This window comes from Oncorhynchus keta, chromosome 7 (assembly GCF_023373465.1).
Source record: "Oncorhynchus keta strain PuntledgeMale-10-30-2019 chromosome 7, Oket_V2, whole genome shotgun sequence".
Classification (NCBI taxonomy): domain Eukaryota; kingdom Metazoa; phylum Chordata; class Actinopteri; order Salmoniformes; family Salmonidae; genus Oncorhynchus; species Oncorhynchus keta.
In genome coordinates this window covers 2,617,981-2,636,132 of record NC_068427.1, presented here as the reverse complement: position 1 = coordinate 2,636,132, position 18,152 = coordinate 2,617,981, and the positions used below count along the sequence as shown (strand labels likewise).

The following is an 18,152-nucleotide window of genomic DNA, read 5'->3' as shown; positions in this document are numbered from 1 at the left end:
TGCAACCAGTTGTTTTACGAAAAGATAACAATGAGTCTTTCCCACGACGACGACAACAGGTGTCTGTAGTACAGCCAGCTAACACTCACAACAACAACAAAAAATGAACAAACTTGCAGTCCCAGCCGCAAAGCGAACCGCGTCGTGGAATCCTTAGCAACAAGCCTTAAGTTGTGATTAAAATCGATTTAATGAAAATGTTTTAATATAAAACAACAAACCGAGTGTAGACAGTACAATGTTCTTTTGTGCACTGATGACATACCTCTGCTAGTTTTAAAGTTATGGCCCATTTTATACATCGAAATTGGCAAAGTAGGTAATGTAATCAATAACAAAAGGGCCAGTGACAGGCATAAGCAACACGAGCAATAGCTAAGGGCCTCCAGCCACTAAGGGCCGCGACCAGTTGGGGTCTCAACTTACTATTGAGAGTAAGAATAGTAGGAGGTGAAATTTCTAAATTTGGTTGTGCATCAGCAGTTTCTTAGTCACTGACAGTCACTCAATTAGCCATGTCATCTAACAATTTTTAGATTGGTAGTTAGTCTAGCCAGCTATCATGGCTGAATACCGACCAGGCACACAGGGCACCTGAACTCCAGAGAGCCCCCATTGATTTTGTTAGTCATTCTCACTCAGATATCATATTAACATGGCATAAGTCATTACACAATTTGTAGAAGTGCAGGAAATGTGTTATAAAACTGCAATATTTCAAATCAAAGTTTATTGGTTATATACACAGATTTGCAGATGTTATTGCAGGTGCAGCGAAATGCATGTGTTTCTAGCTCCAACAGTGCAGTAATACCTAGCAATAAAAAAACACAACCCAGAAAAATACATTTCAGAACGAGCAATGTCAGAAATAGATGCAGTATATAAAATGGTGTGTTTTGTATGTCAACATCATTTTAAAAAAGTGACCTGTGCTCAATGACTACGTACATAGGGCAGCAGCCTAAGGTCCAGGGTAGAGTACCAGGTGGTAGCCGGCTAAAAGTGACTTAGGCTAGTGGTGACTGTTTTGATGTACCTGTAGTGTCTCCGCCTTCTGTATGGTAGCAGGGTGAACAGGCCATGGCTCAGTTAATTGATCTTCTTGGCCTTACTGTGACACCAGGTGCTGTAGATGTCCTGGAGGGCAGGCAGTGTGCCCCCCTGGTGATGCGTTGGACTGACCCCACCACCCTCTGGAGAGCTTTGCGGTTGCGGACAGTGCAATTGCTGTAACAGGTCGCGATACAGCCCGACAGGATGCTCTCAATGGTGCCTCTAGAGGTTGTCTTAGGGACCAAGCCACATTTCTTCAGCTTCCAGAGGTTGAAGAAGGGTTTTTCCACCAACTTTAGCATGCTGACTGTGAGAACTATTTCAGGTTGTCAGTGATGTGCACACCATGGATCTTGAAGCTCTAGTCCCCCCACTGAGGCCCCGTCGATGTGGATGGGGTGTGCTCTCGCTTCCATCTCCTGTAGTCCACAATCAGATCCTTTTGTTTTGTTGACATTGAGGGAAAGGTAATTTTCTTGGCACCGCTCTGCCATTGCTCCCACCTCCTCCCTATAGGCTGTCTCACCGTTGTTGGTAATCAGGCCTTCCACTGTTGTGTCGTCAGCAAACTTGACGATTGACTTTAGGCTTGGACAGGATCCAGATTGTGATATAGTACCTTCATACCGACCTTGTGCCGATCCCGGCATATATCTGGTAAAAAACGCCATTTGAAGGGGTGTCATTTTCAAACCCCACTGAGCTGCTAATCCGAAGGTTAGCAATGGTAACAAGTACACTAAAACAAAAAAGTAAAAAACAGAACGTGCAACAAGTTACAGTTCATATAAGGAAATGAGTCAATTTAAATAAATAAATTAGGCCCTAATCTATGTATTTCACATGACTGGGAAAAAAATATGCATCTCTTGGTAACAGCTAAAAAATAAAATAAAAAAAATGGGCATCAGGATCTCGTCACAGTATCTGTGCATTCAAATTGCCATTGATAAAATGCAATTGTGTTTGTTGTCCATAGCCTATGCCTTCCCATACCATAACCCCACACGGTTCACATCAGCAAACCACTCGCCCACACGACACCATACACACGTTCTGTGGTTGTGAGACCGGTTGGACGTACTGCCAAATTTCTCTAAAATGACATACAGAAATTAACATTCAATTCTGGCAACAGCGCTGGTGGACATTCCTGCAGTCAGCGTGTCAATTGCACACTCCCTCAAGACTTGAGACATTTGTGGCATTGTATTTTGTGACAAAACTGCACATTTTAGAGTGACCTATTGTCCCAGCACAAGGTGCACCTGTGTAATGATATGTCATGTGTACCCATATTGCTTGCCACTTTTACATGTGAAGAAGAAACCACAGACTCCATGAAATTACCTGATCCTTCTAAATATTTGCTAAGTTGATTTTGTGTAAGATGTCTTTGAAACAAGGGTGGCTCAACTTACTCCTTTGGCTCAACTTACCAACCCTCCCCTACTGTTAATTATTGACATGTCATTTCTTCCTTCTTACCAACCAATCAACAGTGCTCCCTGGGTTTAGAAGCGAATAAACAGGAAGGTATGTGTGATAACTATCTCTACGGGCCCTGTGTGTGAGGTCATCAAGAGGAAGCAAAAGCACAGTGCCTCAACATCCTTTTATGGAAACTTCCCTTTGAGGGTCAGACCAGGCTAGGCTAACCGAACCCACTCGTCCATGTCTAAACATATGAAGAAATATTTAGAGAATTAATGTTTACATATCCATGTTTGTGTAAACCTCAGTTTGCTTCTTTAGTTGGCATACTTTTTAGCTGAGCTAATGGATTTGGAAATGCTGAAGTTGAAACAGGAGTGAAATGACAACTCATTGTTCCATAAAAGAAGGGTATACTTTAAAAAAGAAAATCAAGTAGTTTAGAAACATGGCCTACTGGTAACTGGTGCATGCATGCATTTGTGTATATGACTCAATGTAGCCTAGATGTCTGTGTATATGCAGTTGTAAAATTAATCTCTGCATTTGTGTGTGTTTATGTTTGTGCGTGACTGCGTGCACACGTGTGCGTAGGACTTTTAAATGTGCCAATTATCTGGCCTGCCCCATTGATTACAGTGACATTTTTTAAGATGTGGTTTGTGCCACTCCTAACTTCAAGGTACCAGACTAATCTAAACACTTGATTCTCCACTCCCCTTGGTCAGTCACCTAACGTTGACAAGGCAACTTAATCTGCCACTTCATCTCTCGACCGCAGTGAGACAAAACACAATTAACGTCAACAGAATTCTCGACAGCCATCAGCGCTGATAGAGGATTTCATCCACAGATGTTGAGCAGACTAGAGTTTTGTAAATTAACCGAGTCGATATGCAGTTGATACTTCAACATTTTAACTATTCAACCCTTACCATGTACCTATGTTTGTCCTCGGTTGTGGAGTGCCTTTTTTTGCTGACATCCATACTTTTGAATAAAACGTTAATCAAATGCAACCACCGACTGTTTCCATGTTGAGATTCAAATTGGCACATGCACATTTGCGCTGAGTTGCCATCTTAGAGCAACAGCAATGAGGAAACAGTATGGATTTCAGCAAACAAAGGCAGGCATGCAACAGAGGACAAGCATAGGTACACGGCAGGGACAGTCGGTGCCGTTTAAAATGAGGGAGGACGATGACCGCCTTGCACACTCTTGCCTGCATCTAGCTTATCTAGGGTGTAATCATTAGTGCAACAGTTGCAAACGAGAGCTTCTATTGGACAAATTCAGATATTTTATCACCCTTCCTTTGCTTCCATTTTTCAACAGAATAGGAATGAATACACCCCTGATGACAGCGCAGTTCACTTTCATAGTAACCACATACAACCAGCAAATCATGCTGTTTGTATAATTCCTTCTCGCATACATCTACGTGCTCTCCTCTCACCTTTTCCCTATGCTTGTGGACTTCAGTGCACAATACAACAGCTGTCTGAGACCAGGTGGAAAAAAACTTCAAGCCAAACCTTCACACCATAACCGCTAACCTCTACAGACAGCCTACTTCATTGTCACCATATTAGCTAATGTTATTTTTCAACAGCTAGCTACTAAACCGTATGCATTAATAAACCCGCTACAATCCTGCAGTACAGTAAGCAGTTACACCGGCGGGCCCCGGTGGCAATAAATTAATCAAACCAAAAGCTAACATTGACTTGGAAAAGTTCCAGTGTTGATAGCCATAGCCAGCTAACTAGCTATCATAGCATCCTTCTCTGTTTGAGCAAGCTAAACTAGCTAGCTGCATTCACTAGCGAGGTAAGTGAAAAGAAATACAGCTAGCTCTATTGCTCATACTTCTTCATTTTGGAAGACATTTGTTTAACCATTGTCTCTCTCTGAGTCAACTACTCAACACTAGCTAGCTGAAGCTTATGCTTTCAGTACTAGATTCATTTTCAGATCCTTTGACTGGGTTGGCAGTTAATACTGCTAGAGCTCTGATTGGATGGAAAAATTGCTCCAGAAGTTGTCATAATTACTGCGTTAGTCCATGGAAGGGGGTGAGAACAATGAGCCAATTGTACCCAGAGGATGACGGGAATTAGCTGTCTTCTGGCTACACCATAGTGCTACCCCAGAGAGTGCTTTTGAGGCTACTATAGACAATGTGTTTTAATCGTTTATTTGGTGACATGTGAATATATTTAGTATAGTTTTATCCGAAAAGGACACCTATGAAATGTGTCACAATGTATTTTTCTGAAATTCCCTGAGGATGGTCCTCCCCTTCCTCCTCTGAGGAGCCTCTACTGGTACATGGTATGGTTTTAAGAATTGAAATTGTTAAAGTATCGACTCCATAGGGACTCAGAGTTGGAGGTTCATGTAAAAATAAAAAATAAATATAAACTCTAGTCTGCGCTCAACTCTGTGGATTAAATCATTGTGTAGTTGAGGTACTTGGCAAGACAGGAGGATGCTCTACCCTGAGGATGCCCGTCCACCGCTGTCGTGAATGCTAGCCTAATGCAGCAAAAAGCAATTCAAAACATGCCGGTTTCTAAAGAAAGTGTCAGGCAGGTGCAGCAGGACGAATGGGAACTTATTTGAACCCTTCTCTGGGTTTGAATGGTGTCATATTTCCTCACCATCACTGAGAAAGACATCCCAGTAGAGTGTGGGGACTGCTGCAGTCAATCAACCTCCACTACTGTGAAGCTTTCACCTTCTACAGTCATAATCCAGTCATATCCTCCAACAGTAAGAGGACAAGTATTCAATATACATGCTTTCGTGTTCACACTTTTTCACTATTTAACTCCCAACTACAGAATATAGGACACATATACAGACAGTTTAAAAACAAGGTCACAATGTGACTAATTTTAACTTGAGCTATAATCCCTCAAATAGGACATTCAATTCAGCTTCTAAACACTGGAAACAAATCAAAATTAGGCTAGCATTTGTTGTCTAACCCAAGGTTGCTATGTAGATTTTACAGGCTGACAATGCATCAAGAAATTAGTTCACTGCAGACATTAACATGGAATAGCCTACATTAAACAGGTGGTGATCCCAGTACACTGTGGTGAACTCTTACCAGTAGATTCATGCAAACTTCCCACAGGCTGAGTTCCAGGCCTGCCAACACAGCACTTGACATCCAACACCACACTAGGGGAATCAACATAGCTGGGAGGGCAAATGGAACTGAGGTGAAAGAAGACAGTGGAGCTACTGCACAATTAACTCATCTTCTATCAAATGCCCTCTAGCTTCTCTTGACAAGGTGATCGATACATGTTTTAGGATCATCTGACAAACAAAACACTGTGCTTAACGAATCTAACACCTCTGTACACTCTGCACGTGCTAAATCACCGTTTTGTTTATTGAATGTATGAGGTAAGTCCCTTTACATCCATATTCATCTTCTAATTCCAAGGAGTCAATGCCTCCTTAATCATCAACACTGTGTACTATTCAAAGACTCAACCGTGAGGACACGTTGCCTGTATTTTTGTTACTGCTTTCATTTCCATATCCCACCCTTTGGTCTGAAGAATGCTCGAGTTTCTTGTATTGAACACATAGTGGGCTCGCTGTTTGTCATCCATTCAATTTGACTAACTTCATTAGGGTTACCTAGGTGCCGATACGATACGCATTGGGATTCTATATGTAGTGACTTGATACTGTGATTTTCTTGCGATTTGATGTTCCAAACATGTTGCTCGCCATACGTCTGCTGCTGAGGGGCAAAAGTGAGGTTTGATCAGTCATGGAAATAAAAGTGCTGAAAACATTGTCTCGCTTATTAAAAATAAGGATGGAGAACAAGTTATGAAGGAAAAAATAGAGTTTTGGTGCAGGTACAGCCAACTACTGCAAAAATATTGCTATATTGTCAAAATGATATGTCGTCAAAATATGTATCCAGAAATGTAACTGTATAGCAGTTTCCCCCAACCCCTACTGTTTGTGTGGATATGTTTTCAATGGTTAATATTAGTAACTGATGTAGCCATAAGATCTACATCATTAATGGCATACAAAGAGAAGTTTAATTCAGATCAACTGCCTCTTAGTGTTAGTTTATAAGAATAACGTGAAAAGTTGGAGTGATGCAGCCTGGCAGTGTTAGTGCCAGGGTTAATCTTTCAAATGCACCATTGAATTAAACACATTTCAACATTTTTTATGAACTTTTACCAATGCAAGATTATTGGTGCCAGAAATCCTTGTTTGAATTATTATATTGAAGTGTTTGACATTGGCAAAAAGTACAGAATTACAAGTGTGCAAACCTCCTGAGCCAGAACATTCCTTCCGACTGTGTGGTCTCCTCTCCCTTGTCCATACTAAGTCAAGGATACACATATTATAACCATACATTGAAACTTTTCCTAAACCTAATACTGCTCTGCACAACAACCCGTATAGAAACAAGATACAGTTGAACCACCTCAAGCTCCTGATGCCTCGAAGCCTACACTTAAAAAGGCTCCATTACCACAGTCATTTGCCATGCCTTTTCCATGGAGTGGCCATTTCCAGTTATCTATTGGCATGCGCCATTAGACCCCCACCCCCCGCGACAGACCCAATCTGAAGGCAGGGTGCAGTAACAGCTGATCTTTAGGGCCTTTCTATTTTTAAAGCCTGTGTTGCAGAATCGGTCTGCTCATCAGGACTGACATACCATCCTGTCAGTGGGCTGCCATTGTGGGACTCGACCCAGCCTGCACTTAAAGGCACAGTATTTCTCTAACTGTGTATAGCAGTTACAGTCCTGAAACTACAGCAAGCTACCGTTCTACGACAACAGCAAGCTGTCCACTGACAAAGTGTTTTTAAACACCCAGGAAATGTGCAAGGGCAGCTGTGGGGAACTGCCCCTTAAAAATGTACGTATCAAACCCTAAAAACTACCAGCAGACATCAACTACAGCATGTTCTCCCCACTGCACATGGTCTATAGCAAGAAACAAGGACTAAACTTCAAGAAAGTGTAACCCCAGACAAATACCCCCAGACTGTAAAGTAAAGAGCAATCTGCTAACTTGATACCAGAAAATGATAACATTCAGATAGCCAACTGCTACTGACTTGGCAAGGGTAATCATGAAGCAACAGTCACTAGTGAGTCAGGTGTCTGAGGTGAGATGCCCATTTGATGCAACATCCGGAATGAGTCTCAACAGATCGCACTTCCTTCCATTCAACAGTGCTGGTCCTACCCTGTGGTAAAGTAAAGTACACCCTCTAGAAATGTACTACTGAAATTGCCTGAGCTGTATCACATGTAAGACAGTGACTCAAGATACTTGTCTTTTACAGCATGATAGGACTGTTTAACTAGAACTATAAAAAGAGTGTGTTGGCACACTCAGGAAGTCACCATATGGAACTGCATTTCAAGAGCTACATTCAGCCTGCGTGCGTCACACTTCAAACAAAGGTCTCGAAGACCCAGAGTTTATAGTTGAAACATGAAAGCAGTGCCCTTTCAACCCACAAATTAGTGGCCTGAGGCATCACACTTCATGCAATCATGTAGCCAATGCAACATGTTATTTCAGCGTAAGACATTGAATTTTGGCACTGTATACTTTTTAGCCAGTAGTTCTTAAAAGTAGCGCTCACGAGCCAAAAGTGGTCCCCAAAAATGACCTACTATGTCACATGTGCACCACGTCATTGCGCTCGCTCTGCTGTGTGTACATGTGCATGGGTTTTCCACTAAGTTGTTGGGTCTGCCCTGCAACCTCATTGGATAACGCTGGGCAGGCCTGGGCCAACCTTTCACTATGCAACCCAGGCCCCCAGTGCCCAGTCTGGAGTGTGAAGTCAAGCTCTGCTGGTCGGCTACTCTGCCCTACCACGCAAAAGGCAGTAACTGCTCATAGTGTGGAAGTGAGAAAAATTGCTTTTATTTACCTTGGTATCACAGTAACTTTATGCAGTAACTGCTAACATGACCCCAATTTTCTCCAAAACACAATAGAGGCAGGATACTTGTCCACATGATTAAGCATGTATTTCATAATGTAGCAAAAATGACATTGCTCATTTTGTCTAAAAATGAGTTAGTTACCGCCTTTTTGCTTGGTAGGGCAGTACTGTGTAGCAACCTAACGGTGCCAAAAGCGCAGGTCTGCCCTAGAATGCCTATGTAAATTAAGATAGCCAGAACGGCCAAACCCCCAAAAATGTACAGATGTATTGAGTCCAAAAGGTGTTTATGATCAAGATCAATCCCCCACAGTGAATTATTTTGAAGTTTGCTACAAATTGAGACGATTAAATAGTGATCCATTCTGACTAGTACATTTGTCGTCACACAGGTCCACGTGCTGATAGAGACGAATCAACAACAAAAAATATTACACTATCCAGTACAAGTCAAAAGTTTGGCACTGGCAATGTATCATATGTCAATGGACACTGTCCATTTCCAATATCTTTAAGCAGCGATTTACCATCACCAAATGGACAGGCTGAAATCAACACCAACGAGCAAGGAAGAGGAACCACTATCACTGTTCGGGGGTCTCGAGTTCAACAAGCATGACAATTGTTAAATTGCTGAAATGCCCAACATGTAAAATTCCTGATAGCAATATATTACAATGGGAATTTACTAATGGACAGTGTCCATAATTATTTTTCCAGTGCCAACATTTCCTACTGCAATTGGACAGTGTTATACAGTTGAAGTCGGAAGTTTACATACACCTTAGCCAAATACATTTAAACTCAGTTTCACAATTCTGACATTTAATCCAAGTATTAATTCCCTGTTTTATGTCAGTTAGGATCACCACTTTATTTTAAGAATGTGAAACGTCAGAATAGGAGAGAGAATGATTGATTTCAGCTTTTATTTTATTCATCACATTCCCAGTAGGTCAAAAGTTGACATAGTATTTGGTAGCAGTGCCTTTAAAATTGTTTAACTTGGGTCAAACGTTTTGGGTCGCCTTCCACAATAAGTTGGGTGAATTTTGGCCCATTCCTCCTGACAGAGCTGGTGTAACTGAGTCAGGTTTTTAGGCCTCCTTGCTCGCACACGCTTTTTCAGTTCTGCCCACACATTATCTATAGGATTGAGGTCAGGACTTTGTGATGGCCACTCCAATACCTTGACTTTGTTGTCCTTAAGCCATTTTACCACAACTTTGGATGTATGCTTCGGGTCATTGTCCATTTGGAAGACCCATTTGTTACCAAGCTATAACTTCCTGACTGATGTCTTGAGATGTTGCTTCCATATATCCACATGCTTTTCCTTCTCATGATGCCATCTATTTTGTGAAGTGCACCAGTCCCTCCTGCAGCAAAGCACCCCCACAACATGATGCTGCCACCCCCATGCTTCACGGTTGGGATGGTGTTCTTTGGCTTGCAAGCCTCCCCCTTTTTCTCCAAACATAACAATGGTCATTATCGCCAAACAGTTCTATTTTTGTTTCATCAGACCAGAGGACATTTCTCCAAAAAGTACAATCTTTTTCCCCCATGTACAGTTGCAAACCGCAGTCTGGCTTTTTATGGCGGATTTGGAGCAGTGGCTTCATCCTTGCTGATCGGCCTTTAAGGTTATGTCGATATACTATGTCGATATACTATACTATTCACTATGGATATAGATACTTTTGTACCGGTTTCCTCCAGCATCTTCACAGGGTCCTTTGCTGTTGTTCTGGGATTGATTTGCACCAAAGTATGTTCATCTCTCGGAGACACAACGCGTCTCCTTCCTGAGCGGTATGACGGCTGCATGGTCCCATGGTGTTTATAGTTGCGTACTATTGTTTGTACAGATGAACGTGGTACCTTCAGGCGTTTGGAAATTGCTCCCAAGGATGAACCAGACTTGTGGATGTCTCCAGACTTGTGGAGGTCTTGGCTGATTTCTTTAGATTTTCCCATGATGTCAAGCAAAGAGGCACTGAGTTGGAAGGTAGGCCTTGAAATACATCCACAGGTACACCTGCAATTGACTCAAATTATGTAAATTAGCCTATCAGAAGCTTCTAAAGCCATGACATCATTTTCTGGAATTTTCCAAGCTGTTTAAAGGCACAGTCAATTTAGTGTATGTACACTTCTGACCCACTTGAATTGTGATACAGTGAATTATAAGTGAAATAATCTGTCTGTAAACAATTGTTGGAAAAATGACTTGTGTCATGCACAAAGAAGATGTCCTAACTGACTTGCCAAAACTATAGTTTGTTAACAAGAAATTTGTGGAGTGGTTGAAAAATGAGTTTTAACAACTCCAACCTAAGTGTATGTAAATTCCGACTTCAATTGTATTGCCAATATATTGCTATTGGAAAGTGTCCATTACACATATGATACATTGCCAGTGTGAACATGCTATTCTGCAATTAGACAGTGTCCATTGCCAATGTATAAGGACTTCACATTACAAAATGGACATGCTGAAATTAACAAGTAAGTGTAAGGGATAAGATACACTATGAATAAAGGTCCATTGGCAATATATTGCTAAATGGACAGTGTCCATTACCCATAATATATTGACAGTCTCAACATGTTATACTACAATTGGACACTGTCCGTTGCCAATATATTTGAATAGGGATTTACTGTCACAGAACTTAACATACGGATGGATATATACCATTTGGTCATTATATAGGCCATTTGGACATGATTCACCGACTTTTGGGTTCAGAACCTGACTTCCTATGATCATATGCGACAAGTGGACATTTTTCCCATTTGGAGTATTATATGCCTGATATGGACATAACATAGGCCTTATGGATAAAATCAGATAAGGCGAAACTATATCCTTATGGCTCTTTAGTAATGGATAATTGATAAACAATTCCAAATTTTTCAAAAAACGGCGCTGACGCACTTACCTAACTAATGCTTGTGGCTAAATGGAAGCAAGTCTTCGCAACAATGTTCCAACATCTAGTGGAAAGCCTTCCCAGAAGAGTGGAGGCTGTTATAGCAGCAAAGGGTGGACCAACTACATATTAATACCCATGATTTTAGAATGAGATGTTTGACGAGCAGGTGTCCACATACTTTTGGTCATGTAGTGTAGCTAGCCCTCTCACTCACACAAGCCAGCCATAGAGGAAGGTTCATCCAGCCATAATTGTACCAAACATGTAGCTAGGATGCTATTGATACTCATGTCAGAGAAAACTAGACTGATCTATCAAATGGTTGGGTGGTTCATGAAATCTAAAGTCGCTAGCTATCTGTCATGGTAAATGCATATCAGGGAACATCAGTTGTCGGTCTAGCCAACTAAAATACGTTCAAAAGATTTTAATATGTATATATTTTTTTAAATCACTAATATTCTATTGCCGGAGCTGGGTGCAGACATGCCAGATGATCAAGCATACAAAAGGCCCTTGGCGTCAGGTAAGGTTTGATTTGGACCAGCAATCTTTTGTTGATGTAATGTTTCCCACGTTGTGTCATATATGGACTCTGACAAAATATTTGTAGGCTTAGTTTCATAATGTGCTGGCCATTTACCACTGCTCCAGAGTCCAATGGCAGCGAGCTTTATACCACTCCAGCTGACACTTGGTATTGCGCATGGTGATCTTAGGCTTGTGTGCGTGCGGCTGGTCAGCCATGGAAACCGATTTCATGAAACTACCGACGAACAGTTCTTGTGCCAACATTATCCCAGAGGCTCTGTATTGAGTGTTGCGACCGAGGACAGACTATTTGTACCCACTTCAGCATCTGGCAGTCTGGTTCTGTGAGCTTGTGTGGCCTACCACTTTGTGGCTGCGCCGATGTTGCTCCTAGATGTTTCCACTTCACAATAACAGCACTTACGGTTGACCGGGGCAGCTCTAGCAGGGCAGAAATTTGACGAACTATGACGGTGCCACGTTGAAAGTCACTGAGCTCTTCAGTAAGGGCATTCTACTGCCAATATTAGTCTATGGAGAGTGCATGGCTGTACACGTCAATAACTGGTGTGGCTGAAACAGCCAAATCCACTAATTTGAGGGGGTGTCCACATACTTTTGTATATATAGTGTACATCTGTTCATAAATCAGTGTTCCTAAAAGTAATATGCATACCCTGTATACCTTACCTCTTCAGCTGTTGAAAATAATGGCAATTGTTTACACAATTCATGTGTAGACTCCGTTAGCTACAGCTACAGTCTGTCTCTCATAAATGAAGACTCAAATGCATCTTTCTTGCTGTCACTCAAATGGGGAGGCTCATTGGTTGGAAATTGTATTTCTAGATTGTGGGCCAATCATCACCAAATTATCGCAGTAGGCAAAATGGTGGCACAAATGTTCCAAAGAAAACTGTTGGTTTCAAACTAGAGATGTTTTTATATTAAGAGCAAATTCTTATTTACAATGACGGCATACCGGGGAACAGTGGGTTAACTGCCTTGTTCAGGGGCAGAACGCAGATTTTTACCTTGTCAGCTTGGGGATTCGATATAGCAACCTTTCAGTTACTGGCCCAACGCTCTAACCACTAGGCTAACTGCTGGACTTAGTGGCTAATTGAGGTAAAACAGTAATTCTGCTCATAGATTATGCATGTATTAACTACACATTGAAACATCCAGCCCAAAGCCAGAGGTTTTAAAAATAATGACATAGTTAAACACAATTTGCCAAAGTCCCGGTGCATGTCTTTAAGAATTAAAATGTACATTTAAAATAAACAAAGAGTTGAGGTATGACAACAAAGGGACTGATTAAAAAAAACCTAGGCCTATAGTTCACACACCTATCTTATTACAGTGCATGGAGAAAATGTTCTGCTAAATTGAAAAGAAATTCCAGCACACTGGAGATCTTGATGCTCCACAGATATAATGGATCTATTACAAACGATTTTGGTCTCAATAGTACTTCATCAGGGTTTAATCTGTTTAGCATCAAGATCACCAGTTTCTTTTGAATTTTACACAAAGAGACAGGAAGTGCGGGTCCACCAGGAAGAGTGAGTGCGCCAGTCACAACATGAGTAAGGCACGACTTCAGCACCTGTCAGAGAACCAACAGCATATCACTGCTGCCAAGACTAAACCATACTGGGAAGGGATTCTTGCAGGTTAGCACATGTAATACAAAATGAAAGTGAAATAAGAAGTTAGTGCTACATGGCCACAAACAGGATAAATGTGATCATTGCCACCTGCTCCAAGAACATGTAACCTAGTCTACATTCATCAAGGGAAATGTATACATCAGTGCTTTCGTGCACACAAAGTAGGATTAAAACTATACAGTGAGTTAGCCAATGAATTAGTAATTGACACACAATTTGTTCTTTGTGTTGGGCACGTGTCTGGCACTGAACAGGCACCATTTAAATTTGCAACCAAAGCAACAATGAAATGTATATTTACAAACCTATAATTTGTCTAGACTGCTAGAGAAAAGCAAACTAATATAGTATGAAAAGGACATTTCACTTTTGGGGTCCAGTGAGCTGTACTTTATTTCCTCGTGCGCTTATTGTGTCAAAAATGTATATTTCTGCCGCTGGGAGAAAGGAAGGGAACAAAATGAGGGTGTAATTATAGAAATACTGAGTAGTGGAAGTTGAATGGAAGTGCAAAGTACTTTCGTATGGTTCTCATCTAAAATACGTACCTCTCTTGATATGAGATTAAGGGCATCATCCTCGGCCGTCGACCTGTCCTTATTGGGGTTTCTTTTTCGTCCGGTGCCCTGAGTCCCCATGTCTTGGTTTCTGACCGATAATTAGGCTACTGGTCCAATTCGTTGAACGTAGAAGACAAATCCAAAGCACGTCGAGGAAAGTACTACTGTCACAATGTTGGGAGCAACATTTGTCGAATCATAAATTCGTTACCGCGCGCGACATTGGTCATGGAGTTACATCCGTCTTCAAGACCTCTTCCTGTGTTGTTCCTATCCAAACGCTAAATTGCAACTTTGTAACAAATGTTTGCCTTCGTTTGTGTTGAATCCGCAGATTTTTAACACCTGTTCTTCCCAGAAGAATTCACAAATAGTTGAGTGCTTCATAAAGATACGTTGACTGACAATACATCTATTCAGATATGGAATCAAAATGATTGTATAGCCTATGTAATAAAAAGAGATTACATAAAAATACAATCTAAAAAAAATAAAACTTTGTGAACACGCTTGGAAGGAGCCACGATGCTGTCAAAGTATCCTAAAGTTGAGTCGGTCCCGGATGAGGACATGATCGAAATACGGGGCTCACGCAGCCTTCTCCAACCTCACTCTCTCACACCCTCTCCGCTATTTTTAATGATGAGTGAGTGGTAAGAGCTAAAAACAGAAACCTTATCTTGTAGGCTTCTTCTTAAAGGCGTAGACTATGACTAATAGATCTGCATATTTCACAACAATATTATATTTGATCCACATATGTTTGTTTTTTTAACTGGACATAATATATGTTCTGTAGAACATTACCCTTTCCCTCCATGTTCATTCAATTAAGTTCCTATGAAGTATCTCAACGTGATTGGGGTATTTAGTATGATATTCAGATTGTAGACTAGCAATAAACTACCAAATATGGTTGGTAATATTATGGTAACTAAAATTCTATTGAGTCATGGTTGTTGCTCCATAAGCCAAACTGTTGCCTAAATGTTGATCCGTGTTACCTATACGAAGTCTGATAAACTCATTGTCTTGATCATAGACGTGATAATACCCAGACAATAACATATTGAGAAGTGTAGTTAAAGTTATTGGAACCCGGAACATTAACCACGTTTCACCCAGTTTTTATGACGATAATAATCATACCCATCATGCCTTTTTATCATACCTATTAAAAAAATGACAGCTGCGACGGAAAGAGGAAGTTTCGGTACAATTTTATAATTTGTTCGTTCGACATGGTGGGATCTTTTTGTGTTGGTAAAATTAATTGTTCAAGAAATTCCGGTGGAAACGCTTTTTTGCACAAATATTGATAACATATCGAAGTAAACTTGGGAGACACGGTGATGATATGGTGTTGCACTGATTTGTATCCGCAATAAATTAATTAGGCTGAAACACCACTGGTGAGAATTCACATTTTCTTAATGCGAATGTTTCAATATTCGCATTAAAATGTGTCGCCAATTGGATGGAAACCTAGCTACTGTCCTGGGTGTCCTCAAACTTGGAAACCTCTCAAAAAATGATAACTCTACTTGGCATACAAGCAATGACTCCCTCTGGTGTTAGCCACATGTCTTGCAAGGAACCTGAGAGATATCTCGACTAGGGAGACTACAGGGTTGACCATTCTTAAACGTTTAGCAATAAACAAAAAACAGTCATTTTTATAGTGTACTGGTTTTGATGTTCCAATTGTGACAGGGAGAAGGTGTATCCGCTACATTACCTTGTTTAACGAAGTCTTCGAATAAATAACCGAATACAACTAAACCAAAGATAACTGAACCAAGATAGACCACAGCCTGTCGTTTCCAACAGGATTAAATGAATCAGTGGGCAGAGTAGACAAGGAGGTGTGCAGAGCCAATCACGAGCTAGCGAGATCCTATTGCTGCGTTAATTGCATATTTCCGTTAGGGAACGCCGACTCTGTGAAACGCTGGTATGCAATTATGTCAATTCACCCTTGCACTCCTGAACAAAGCGCTGTTTAGAACATTTGGCAAAGGTTAACGTCCACTCTGTTCAGCATGTCAACAACCATTTCAACAGTAACATCTGATACCCCAAATATTTATTTTACCGTCTCCACAATAACCTTCAACCTGGCATTTCTGCTTTCCACAACCCGAGTCGTATTGATAACCTTACCAATAAAAGCCATGAAATCAACTTTATTCATTATCAAAGTGTCCTTTGACACTGCACATTTATGAGCATAAGATTTCTGAACAGGCCTCAAAACCATGCCAGGACAATCAAATCATATCAAATTTTATTTGTCACATGCGCCGAATACAACAGTAGACCTTAGAGTGAAATACTTACTTTACAAGCCCTTAACCAACAATACTTTAAGAAGTTAAAGGAAAAATATGTTAATTAAAAAACATACGTAATTTTAAAAAAATAAAGTAACAAATATTTAAACAGCTGGAGTAATATAACAAAAGCGAGTCTATATACAGGGGGTACTGGTACAGAGTCAATGTGCGGGGGCACCGGTTTGTCGAGGTCATTGAGGTAACATGTACATGTAGGTAGAGTTAAAGTGACTATGCATAGATAATAAACAGAGAGTAGCAGCAGTGTAAAAGAGGGGTCTGGGTAGCCCTTTGATTAGCTGTTTATGAGTCTTGTGGCTTGGGGGTAGACACGGTTAAGAAGCCTTTAGGACCTAGACTTGGTGCCCTGGAGCAGTAGCAGAGAGAACAGTACATGACTAGAGTGTCTGAAGTATGACCATTTTTAGGGCCTTCCTCTGACACCGCCTAGTATAGAGGTCCTGGATGGCAGGAAGCTTGGCCCCACTGATGTACTGGGCCTTACGCACTACCTTCTGTAGTGCCTTGCGGTTGGAGGCCAAGCAGTTGCCATACCAGGCAGTGATGCAACCAGTCAGGATGCTCTTGATGATGCAGCTGTAGAACCTTTTGAGGATCTAAGGACCCATGCCAAATATGTTCTGTCTCCTGAGGGGGAATAGCTTCACAACTGTCTTGGTGTGCTTGGACCATGTTAGTTTGTTGGTGATGTGGACACCAAGGAACTTGAAGCTTTCAACCTGCGCCACTGCAGCCCCGTCGATGAGAATGGGGGCGTGCTCGGTCCTCCTTTTCCTGTAGTCCACAATCATCTCCTTTGTCTTGATCACGTTGCGGGAGAGGTTGTTTTCCTGGCAGCACACGGCAAGATCTCTGACCTCCTCACTATAGGCTGTCTCATCATTGTCGGTAGTTCTACCAATCTGTTTTACGGCCTCTGCATATGATACATCATGACTGATCCTATATCTCTGAGCATCTCTAGCCTTTCTCTGTACCTGGCATCCACCAAATGCTGCAGGTGTTCTCCCCCAAAATAACCCTCATATTGCTTCCACATTCCCCATAATCATGTTCCCCTCCACACTTGGCACATCGTTTCTTTCCTTTACACTGAGCAGCTGCATGTCCCATTCTTTAGCATTTAAAAACAACACAGTGTATATGGGCCAAATTCTCAAACAATGAAACTAAGGAATCCTATCTGTACTCTTCTCAAACCTCAGCATCACTGATAAGTTTTCACTTCTTTGACCCACTTTCCTTCTGATCAACCTTTTGGCCTCAATCACTTTGCCCCCCTTCACTTTTTCTTTAATATCACACGTCGACATATATATTGGGACCCCAGTGATCGTTCCATTCAAACTAGCATAAATACCGGGGACACAGCTTTTAAACTTCTTCCCATTAAGCTTTTCCATGGCTACCACACAATATTAACAATCTACCATTTCCAATGAACCAAGCTAATTTCACTTCACTTGCCTCTTTCTCTACGGCATTAGTTAGTCGGATAGGGTGAAAGTGAGGCCCTGTGGTCTCAAACACTATCACCACTTTCCACTCCAACACATCATTATTCTTGCTTCCTACCTTGACCCTCTTCATGCTTTCTTTACTAGACGCTCCACTGCTTTC

General features: G+C 41.3%; 1 protein-coding gene across 8 annotated transcripts in view; it reads right to left on the bottom strand.

Moving 5' to 3' along the window:
* The window catches only part of LOC118385871 (leucine-rich repeat flightless-interacting protein 2-like), an 86,897-nt gene extending 72,070 nt beyond the window's left edge, over positions 1-14,827 (bottom strand). For 7 of the 8 annotated variants that reach the window (XM_035773066.2, XM_052521857.1, XM_052521858.1 and 4 more), the window contains exon 1: positions 14,164-14,826. In XM_035773066.2, the coding sequence (XP_035628959.1) occupies positions 14,164-14,253 (90 nt within the window). In that variant the 5' untranslated portion in view covers positions 14,254-14,826. Of the gene's footprint in view, positions 1-14,163 lie in introns of all 8 variants that reach the window. The other variant, XM_052521856.1, reaches the window with a different exon arrangement.
* Positions 14,828-18,152: the final 3,325 nt, after the last annotated feature.